The following is a 10,303-nucleotide window of genomic DNA, read 5'->3' as shown; positions in this document are numbered from 1 at the left end:
CCAAAAAACTTGTTTTTCTCTGTCTTTGTCTTTTTATAAGACGACTGAACTTTTGTTCTCAAGACATGATAGAGAGAAACATATTACGTTTCAACAAATATTTCTATTGGTAGCTTCCAATGTATCCATTCTACTGTTTGTTCAAAAAATTCAACTATTTTGGCTCAAACAGTTCTGATTTTTTTCTCCAAAACTTTGATTGAAAACGATGAGACGACTTCGGATTGATGTTGGTTGGTTACAACACATCTTGTTCTTCTTCGTTTGTGGCTTGGGGTTTATATCGCTTGCATCATGTTTAGATGGAGATGATTACAGCAAAACAGGAAATCCAAAAGTTCTTGTTCCCGTTACAAACCTGATATATAACCGGCTTCAGAGTCTAAAGAATGTCTTAAAGGCTGATATTGATCGGGATTTAGGATATTGCATAAAAAATTTGTAAGTATATATTCTCAAAAAAAAATTGTAAGTATATTCGATATTTGAGCATACACGTATTTAGACATATATTTGCCTATAACTTATTGATATAATTCAGGAAGGACGATTGGGATGAAGCATTTGATTTTGATAAAAATCTGGACTTTTTAAGCAATTGTATCAAGAAAACCGATGGTAAAAAGGAGAACTGTTTTTAAAAAAAAACATTTATTACGTCAAACATTTAAACATTTTCATATTCTTGTTTTTCAGGTGACATCACACTTAGACTATGTTCAGCTGCTGAGATAAAATTCTATTTCAGTAGTTTTATTAGAAGGGATGAAGTAACAACGGTTCATGTAAAACCTAATGTCAACTGCAATTTGGCTAAATGGGTTTCTGGATGCGAACCGGGATGGAGTTGTAATGCAGATGATGATAAAAAGTTTGATATCAAAAATGGAAAAGTTCTTCCATCTAGAACTCGTAAATGCCAACCTTGTTGCGAGGGCTTCTTTTGTCCACAAGGTCTTGCTTGCATGATACGTAAGATATCCATATACATATACATGTTAATGTTATATCAATATTATTACTATGACTTTAACCTAACATCTTCATTGTTGTTTACTCTTTGACTTATGTAAATGGAGCTTGTCCATTAGGTGCATATTGCCCACTTGCCAAGCTTAATAAAGCAACAGGAGTTTGCGAGCCGTAAGTTGCTCATTCTCTAGATAAATTTACTACTTTTATGAAGAAATAATATTAATGGTTGATTAAAGAGTTTTTCTTTGCAGATATAATTACCAAATCCCTCCTGGAAAGTTGAACCACACGTGCGGTTCTGCAGATAGTTGGGCTGATGCTGAGAGTAGTGGTGATATGTTTTGTTCTCCAGGTTCATATTGTCCAACGACGATTCGAAAGGTCACTTGTGGTAGTGGGTATTGATTCTTTATCTCACAACTTATGCGTCGATTGATTTGTCATATATGAGATATCCCTCAAATTTGTTACATTAAGAATGCAATGTGTGATAATAACAACAAACACATAGTATTTGCTTTTATATACATATAAAGTTAATGATCTGATCAAACATTTTCATGTGTTATTCAGACATTACTGCAGACAAGGTTCTACTTCACAAAAACGTAATTTTTTAAAAACCAGAGAAAATGATTTTTTTATTATAAAGTACATATGAAGTTTATATAATTATTAATCTTTTCTTGGTGGCTATTTTAGCATGCTTCAAGCTCGCAACTTGTAATCCAAATACTGCAAACCAAAATATTCATGCATATGGAGCCATCTTAATCGTAAGTTAGTTGATGAGAAGAAATTAAACTATATATATTACATTTTTATTTGTTTTTTCCTTGTTTAAATTAGAGTTTCTGTATTTATTGTTTATGTAGGCGTCAGTAAGTCTTGTAATGATCATGGTTTACAACTGCTCCGATCAAGTTCTTGCCACTCGAGAAAAGAGACAAGCCAAATCTAGAGAAGCAGCAGCGAGGCACGCAAAAGAAACAACACAAGCTCGAGAAAGGTGGAAAACTGCAAGAGATGTTGCCAAAAACCCTAAGATGGGATTAACTGCACAACTATCTCAAACATTTTCTCGCATGACATCTAAGAAAGATACACCTGATAAAGCATCTGGAAAGTCCAAGGACAAGAAAAAAGGACCGAGTAACTTGACCAAGATGATGAAATCAATGGAAGACAACTCGAGTAACCATGAAGGGTTTAATGTTGGAACTGGAGGTAGTAAGCCTGGGAAGAAGCCTCAAGCTCCAAAGGGTAAACAGCTTCATACTCAAAGTCAGATCTTTAAGTACGCGTATGGTCAAATAGAGAAGGAGAAAGCTATGGAGCAAAACAACCAGAACTTGACATTCTCAGGAGTTATCTCCATGGCCCAAGACACTGAGATTAGGTCTAGGCCTGTGATAGAGATTGCGTTTAAGGATTTAACTCTTACTTTGAAGGGTAAACATAAGCAGATATTGAGATCTGTTACCGGAAAGATCATGCCTGGCCGTGTTTCCGCAGTAATGGGTCCATCAGGAGCTGGAAAAACTACATTTCTTTCTGCCTTGGCAGGAAAGTCAACCGGATGTACTAGGGCTGGTCTAATCCTCATAAATGGTAAAAATGAATCTATAAACTCATACAAGAAGATTACTGGATTTGTACCACAAGATGATGTTGTCCACGGAAATCTCACCGTCGAGGAGAACCTTCGTTTTAGCGCAAGATGCAGGTAAGTCTTAGAAGTTAGAACTAGCTTTTATACTAGAATACATGCTGCATAATGTTCTATTGATTCTGGAAGTAAAAGACCGCACTAATTCATTAAATTTTATTTAAATCTTTAAGTGTTATTGTTTTCTTTGTGCTTGATTAGCGTTTGTTACAACACGTTCACATATGTTTCTTTTACATGCAGGCTGAGTGCTTATATGCCAAAAGCAGAAAAGGTGTTGATCATTGAAAGAGTGATTGAAAGCTTAGGACTACAACATGTAAGAGACTCATTGGTTGGCACGGTAGAAAAAAGAGGAATCTCCGGAGGACAAAGGAAACGAGTGAACGTTGGTGTTGAAATGGTCATGGAACCTTCTCTATTGATATTAGATGAACCTACCACAGGTTTAGATAGTGCATCTTCTCAGTTACTACTTAGAGCACTTCGACGTGAAGCAGTTGAAGGGGTTAACATTTGCATGGTCGTGCATCAACCCAGGTACGATATATATATGTCCATAATGTATTAATATTTTCATTTTAACGTTATAATCACAATACAAATAACTCGTTCTTTTTTTTTGTTTTATCAGTTATACGATGTACAAAATGTTCGATGACATGATATTACTAGCAAAAGGTGGTCTTACCGCGTACCATGGATCTGTCAAAAAAATCGAAGAGTATTTTGCTGGAATAGGTATCACGGTTCCTGATCGTGTTAATCCGCCTGATCATTATATAGATATTCTTGAAGGCATCGTTAAACCAAATAGTGATATCACTATAGAACAACTTCCCGTGAGATGGATGCTTCACAATGGTTATCCAGTGCCACATGATATGTTAAAGCTATGTGATGGACTCCCATCATCATCTGGATCAGCTCAAAATGATTCCACTGACAATTCTTTCAGTAATGATCTATGGCAAGATGTTAAAACAAATGTGGAGATACAAAAAGATCAGCTACAAGACAATTACTCCAATTCTCAAGACAATTCTAATCGAGTAACTCCTACTGTAGGTCGACAGTATAGATATTTTATGGGAAGGTATGATTTTTCTAGAATTTGATAGAATGAAAAACCTAGTAATGTTCATCATGTCTACATTAAAGTTTTGTTTATATGTTTCAGGATTGGGAAACAAAGACTTAGAGAAGCAAGACTACAAGCCCTAGATTTACTAATATTATTAGTTGCAGGAGCTTGTTTAGGAACTCTTGCAAAGGTGAATGATGAGACGATTAATTCACTTGGCTACACATACACGATTATAGCAGTCTGTAAGTTGTGAAAGTACACAAATATTGATTTGATTCATCAGAACTTGCAGTAGTTTTGGAAAATTAACCAAGGTTTATTTTTCTTGTAGCTCTTTTGTGTAAGATTTCAGCGCTGAGATCATTCTCTGTAGATAAAATACAATATTGGAGAGAAAGTGCCGCTGGAATCAGCAGCTTAGCGCATTTCATGGCCAAAGACACAATGGATCATCTGAACACAATTATCAAACCTTTAGTGTACTTGTCCATGTTCTACTTCTTCAACAACCCGAGATCTAGTTTCGAAGACAACTATATTGTGCTAGTGTGTTTGGTCTACTGCGTAACGGGCATGGCTTATGTATTTGCCATATTGTACAGTGCTAGTGCTGCCCAGTTGGTTTGTCCTCACATTCTAATAACTTACTAAAGTTTCACAACCAATTTTTTTACTTAACCGTATATTATTTGTCTTGCAGATGTCGGTGTTAGTGCCTGTTGTATTGACTCTCATCGCGAATCAAGATAGAGATAGCATTGTTCTTAAGTATCTCGGAAGCTTCTGTTACCCTAAATGGACTCTTGAAGCTTTTGTCCTTTCCAATGCTCAAAGGTATGATATAAAGTTTTAGATTTGTCTTCATCACATAGCATCATTCAAAATTCACAAGAAGATATATAACTTAACATTTTTACCAAAAAAAAAAGAATTCACAAGATTTTAATTTTGGGTTAGGTACTCTGGAGTGTGGGTGGTGACTAGATGCAGCTCGTTGTCTCAATACGGATATGATCTTAGTGATTGGGTCTTATGTCTCATTGTCCTCGTTCTCATGGGTGTTATATGCCGATTCATAGCTTATTTCTGCATGGTTACCTTCAAGAAACTGTAACCTATAATATTCCCTGTTAATGTTGAAGCCCCCTGTGATTAAAAAGCGTACATATTGTATAAAATCATGTAACAAAGTTCTATTTTTGATAAATTATATAAAATTAAATCAGATATATAAGTAGTTTATAGAATTAAAAAAAAAAAATCCAATTATACTCTGTTACAAGTTACAACAGACTTCCAATTTGTAAAAGGACTAGTATTACCACCCAGTGCTACCCACGGACAATTTTATTGCATTTAAGTTATTTATTTTATAAAATTTGAATGCTCTGTTTTTCTTTCAATACTAATTACTATTTTGTATTATTTTTGGAGATGGATATAATGGAGATGTTGCGTTGAAAGAAAACAGTTAAAAACGTTAATAGAATTATTATGATTTTTTCCAAAATGGGGTATATGTTTAGAAGCAATTTTTATAGAAAATTAAAATATAAATAACAACATGTAAAAAGAGTTAAAATTATTACATTTGTTTCGTTCAATTTTATTTTTCGTATTTAAGCCTTCTTTAAAATATAAATGTACTTATTTGAAATATAATAAAAATAAAAGTGAAACTAAAATAATTTTGAAGTAACATTTTTTGAAGTATTTATTCAAAAGTTTTGATACCTGAGGTCCAGTAGAAATATAAATGCTCTAGTAGAAAGATAAATGCCCAACTGAAAATAAAAGAAGAAGAATAAACATTTTGGGGTTCTTCTCCATCGCAAACATCACCAACCTGAAATTTTAAGAATAAACTAAAAAAATATTTGTAAAATAGACAATCCATAACAAACAGATTTGTAAGTACTTAGTTTGTAAATAACAGATTATCAGATAATACTTACAGTTGCCTGAACTTGTGACAATGTTCTGAGCTTTTTTGTTGAAGGTTAAAGATTTGAAATAGAATTATACTATAGTATCATCTTCAACCTTAATCATGCAAAAAATTAAAAAGAATTAGAGAATATAAATTGAAAAGGCAAGGAAGATAAATCTTAATACAGGTTAGACATAAACTTGTATGGATATTTTGCTACATTAAAAACAAAAAGGAAGATGAAAAAGAAGAAACGATGGAAAGGAGCAGGGAGATGTAAAATAAAACTAGTTACCTGAAGTTACTTTAAGAGTTGAACTATTTGAAATGGAGACATGGCTGGAAGTTATCTTACCAAAAAAAATATGAACGTGTTGTTGTTGATCGAGAAAATTTAAAAATTTAGAATTTTACGGTTTGAAAAAATTTAAAATAAAAAAGCTTATTTTTCTAGTATTAAAAAAATGACATGTGTCAAAATCTTATTGGTTAAATGATTTGTGTTTTATTATATAAGAGAATTAACCGGTCAGCACGAAAAAAGGAAAAAAAAAAGGGTTAACATTCCACCATAGAATCAACCTGTAGGGGTGTCAATTCGGGCTGGCCCGGCCCGGTCCGGCCCAAACCCGCTAAACCCGTAAATATTTGAGCCCGGCCCGGCCCGGCCCGAAAATAATCTGGGCCTAGAATTCAAAGCCCGGCCCGGCCTTTATAGGGCTACAGGGCTTTTCGGGCTTTTGTGGGCTTTTCGAAAAATAATTTGTCATTGTCACTTCCATCGTTTTAATACATGTGAATTTTCATTAAAAAAAGAGTTTCATTTTTAAAAAATAAAAAAAGTATAAAGTGAGTTTAAAATTTTCTTGTCTATCACAAATTTTTTATTTTTTCGTATGTTTTAAAAACATTTTATACACAAACCAAATTTAATAAGATTTAAATAATCAAATATCAATTAAAACAAAAAATATAAGAGAACAAAATTTATGATAAACATGGTCAAACGTTTTATACTTTATATTTTGAAAATAAAAACATGTTGTACATGAAAGAAGAATGCACTTTTGTAAAATTTAAAATGTAACACTTGTAATGATGAAATAATAAAGTGCATTAAAAACTTTTATATTTGCTTTATTAGAGTTTAGATAAAAATATTAAAATAATATATCAATACTAATAATAGTTTCGATTACAAGGAAGAAGGATAATATTTACGCTAAAATATAAATTTCGGGTTTTCGGGCCGGCCCTAGCCCAAACGGATTTAAGCCCAAAATACCCAAAGCCCAAATGGGCTTAGCCCGAAAGGCCCAATTTTTTTTGGGCTTATAAAGCTAAGCCCAAACCCGGTAATTTTTAGGGCTGGGCGGGCTCGGGCTACGGGCTTCGGCCCTAATTGACATGTCTATGACAACCTGTAATAGCATCTCTGTCGTCAGCGTATAAATTTTTGAACCCAAATCGTCCAACCCCACTCCGACGTCTCTTATGACAAGAGGAAAACGGCAAGGATTGTTATTTTGTAAACTAAAACGGTACCGTATCAGTTTAGTTTGCGATCCCTGAACTGAAATGGCAAGAGTGTTGGTGATAAAAGGATAAGGGGGTCAAATTAACGGCGTTAAAAGGAATCCGGGACTAAATAATAAGTTAATAATAGTATACGTTGATGAAGACCAGCTTCCCATAACTAATAAGTGTTTTTTTGGTAAAGTTTAGATTTTTGTTTGTGATAGATCGCAATGTATGTATGGTCTTGTTGAAGCTGTATGATTCTGTTTGTTGATCATCAGATGATGTTGTTCATGGTTCCTCAAGAAGCCAAAGTACTTCAAGAAGAAGAAGAAGAGGAGTTGATATTGATAGTCCTTCATAGTAAAGTCAAGATCTACACCAAATAGCTTTGAAAGTTTAAGCTATCTTTAGATATCAAACATATCTGCTTGGATAGTCCTTCATTTCGTTACGTGCTCTTTATCCTCCAGTGAGAATAATCGATCAACAGTAGCAACACAGCCACAATAGGCTTGTTTTTGTATGAACTTAAAATGGTTTCTTGCAGTATCGATGTCTACTTTTAGTCTACTGGTACCTTTGGCCTATGTGTAAAGCATTTGGCAAATATTAGGTTCAAGTCCTTGTGCAACAAGAATAGCAATAGTTTTTTTGTGTGTGTTGGTTTTGTTGCCCCCAGACAAAGAATATAATGAATTTACTATTTCTTGACAGAAGAATCTCATTAATTGAATGAAGCATCATCCTTAATGTAAAGTCTTATTTGTATACATTAGTTTTAGATACCTAAATACAGACAGAACATTTTCTTAATGATACTGGGTCCGTATTTAAACAAAAGACCCCCCAAGGCTGGAACCATCAGATTCAAAAGTCCAAGTTTAGATATCTTGTTTTTTAGAATGACCCCTTTAATAATGCAAATTTTAGTTTATTTAGATTAATTTACGTATTAATTAATGTTCTTGAATTGATTGTATAAGTGATGATGCAATAGCAAAACCTTATAGGAGATCGTAGATAAGTAAAACTAACTTATTAAACATAGCTTAATTACTGTGAGTTGAATCATGAGCTACATACCATTCATGAATCAAAGGCTCTTTTTATGCAAACACTCTCACTACCTTCTTCCGGTCAATTCGATGGGGCAGGATGTTCTGCTTGCTTGAATCCAGTCACCATCGAATATAATAACAATGTCTGTATTTTGCAAGTCCAAACCAAAGACCACCGGCAATGCACGTGTGCTCAGAACAACAATGAAGAGTTGTGTGACTTTTGATGATGATGTTCATGAAAAAACAATTTTTTTCGTTTTTCGATATTTTTTTTGTTGCTGATTTTTTGGTTTTATTACCGGTCTAAATGCCTCTTGAATATATTATCAATCCAATCAGAATACACATCCGGTTCATGGTTAAACCCTGTCTGAGAAGTGAGAACCCAGCAAGGCATTGGTTAATTAATGTAAACTTTTGCCTGTTTCTATTTTGAATGGTAATAAAGCTAGTGAATAAAAAAATTTGCATACCACTTTTGGCCATGCAAATAGAAACCAAAACGTTTTAATAACTATAATTTTTAAGATATTATACAAAAAAAAAAAAACTCTAATTTTTAAGATTTAAGTACATTGTAAAATGAAGTTCAGACGTTTTAAAATATACTAGATTTTGACTCGCCCTTAAAAGGGCGGGTATATATTTTGTTTTACGTTTTTGTTGAAATTTAATTTTTATATTTGTGTTTTGAGTCATATATGTGTTTTTCTTTGTATAATATTTATCTTAAATGATTAATAATTTTTTTTAATAATTGTATTAAAATAGTTGGACCAAACCTATATCAATAGTCACGTTCCTGTTTTAATAATATTGATATCTACACTAAAATTTGCTAAACTAATAATTTTATACTATAAAATCTAATTGAACTCAAAGGCATTTCTACATGTAACATGTTCTATGGCCAGATATTTTCTCTCTTACAAGAAAGTGAGAAGAGAGACAAGTATAGATAACATCATAAGCGCACATGCACGCAATAAATTAAAGGCAGAAGAATCCAGCTTAGTTTTAGAATAGCAGTCGTTGTTACTCAATTTGACAGGCTCAAACCAACTTCACAAAACACACACACACAACACAAACATTGCAGATGGATAGATCTGAGAGAGACATTTTGGAAGAGAAATGGTCTAACAATGAGGTTCTCTCACTCAGTTAGAAGGAAACATATTTGGGATGAGTTCTTAGGGGGGGATGAATCTTAATCAATGATACTCTCTTTCTCTCGTATTATGGACCACTCCAACATTGACATCTCCATCTATGTAACCTCCCAAGAGACAATAAGGTTTTAATCATGCCTATCTCTATCTTGTGAACTACATTCCTCCCCGTCTACTTGTACCGTCCTATCTAACCCCTTTTCATCTGTAAAAAAGAAAAAAAAAATCACCTCTACATGTAAGTTTTACCAAGTATGATCAAAGCATTAGAAAGAAAATGCTGATTATACTTAGCCAACATCATCGCAGGATTCTATGTTAGTCCATGTTTAGAGAATTTAAGAAGTCACTTGAGCTGCTTAGATCCAACACAGCTGTAGGAAAAGTCAATAAGACAAACATTTCTGCAGATCAAACTGAAATTATATTTTAGAATATCCAATGCATGAATCATATATAAACCAGGGTCACACTTTCTCCAAGAAGATGTAAACCCATACTGGACATTGTCCTTCAGATCTTATCTCTCCATCTCTACTCTTACTGTCTTGTGGGGCCTTAATCCCCCAAGAACTTCAAGAAGTCTGACAACAATCTGAACTAAGAAAGAAAATAGAGCAATACTTTAATGTACATCTAACCATAGAGTGTGTGTTCGTACAGTTTCGTATGAAATTGCAACTTTATAAGCCAAAAAAACAGAACCGCACGATTCAAGTATTGTATTACTTAAAAGTTGCCCCATCTCACCCTTTGGCTAACTGTCATGTCCAAACATTTATTACAGAGCTTTTTTTTTTATTATAGAGCTTTGATATTTCTACTTCAGCTATATATATATAAACCAGTTCACCTAGTACTCTCATCACAACACTGTACTCTATAACT

General features: G+C 33.5%; 1 protein-coding gene across 1 annotated transcript; it reads left to right on the top strand.

Moving 5' to 3' along the window:
- LOC106340443 (putative white-brown complex homolog protein 30) lies at positions 1-4,887 on the top strand. Its single transcript, XM_013779318.1, has 14 exons — positions 1-441; positions 542-618; positions 697-972; positions 1,080-1,143; positions 1,227-1,373; positions 1,549-1,583; positions 1,678-1,751; positions 1,851-2,701; positions 2,888-3,184; positions 3,279-3,740; positions 3,825-3,973; positions 4,063-4,352; positions 4,432-4,565; positions 4,689-4,887. The coding sequence occupies exons 1-14, from the start codon at positions 209-211 to the stop codon at positions 4,843-4,845; spliced, it is 3,246 nt and encodes a 1,081-aa protein (XP_013634772.1). The 5' UTR covers positions 1-208; the 3' UTR covers positions 4,846-4,887.
- Positions 4,888-10,303: the final 5,416 nt, after the last annotated feature.

The sequence above is a fragment of the Brassica oleracea genome, chromosome C4 (genome assembly GCF_000695525.1).
Source record: "Brassica oleracea var. oleracea cultivar TO1000 chromosome C4, BOL, whole genome shotgun sequence".
NCBI lineage: Eukaryota > Viridiplantae > Streptophyta > Magnoliopsida > Brassicales > Brassicaceae > Brassica > Brassica oleracea.
Note: the sequence above shows the minus strand (reverse complement) of the source record. Positions and strands in the feature narration are given on the sequence as shown.

Bases quoted from the DNA above. Each gene is read 5' to 3' on its own strand.
- LOC106340443 (XM_013779318.1), top strand. From the start codon at position 209: ATGAGACGACTTCGGATTGATGTTGGTTGGTTACAACACATCTTGTTC. The intron at 1,144-1,226 runs GTAAGTTGCTCA...TTTTCTTTGCAG, and splicing joins GCAACAGGAGTTTGCGAGCC to ATATAATTACCAAATCCCTC. The intron at 2,702-2,887 runs GTAAGTCTTAGA...TTTTACATGCAG, and splicing joins CGTTTTAGCGCAAGATGCAG to GCTGAGTGCTTATATGCCAA.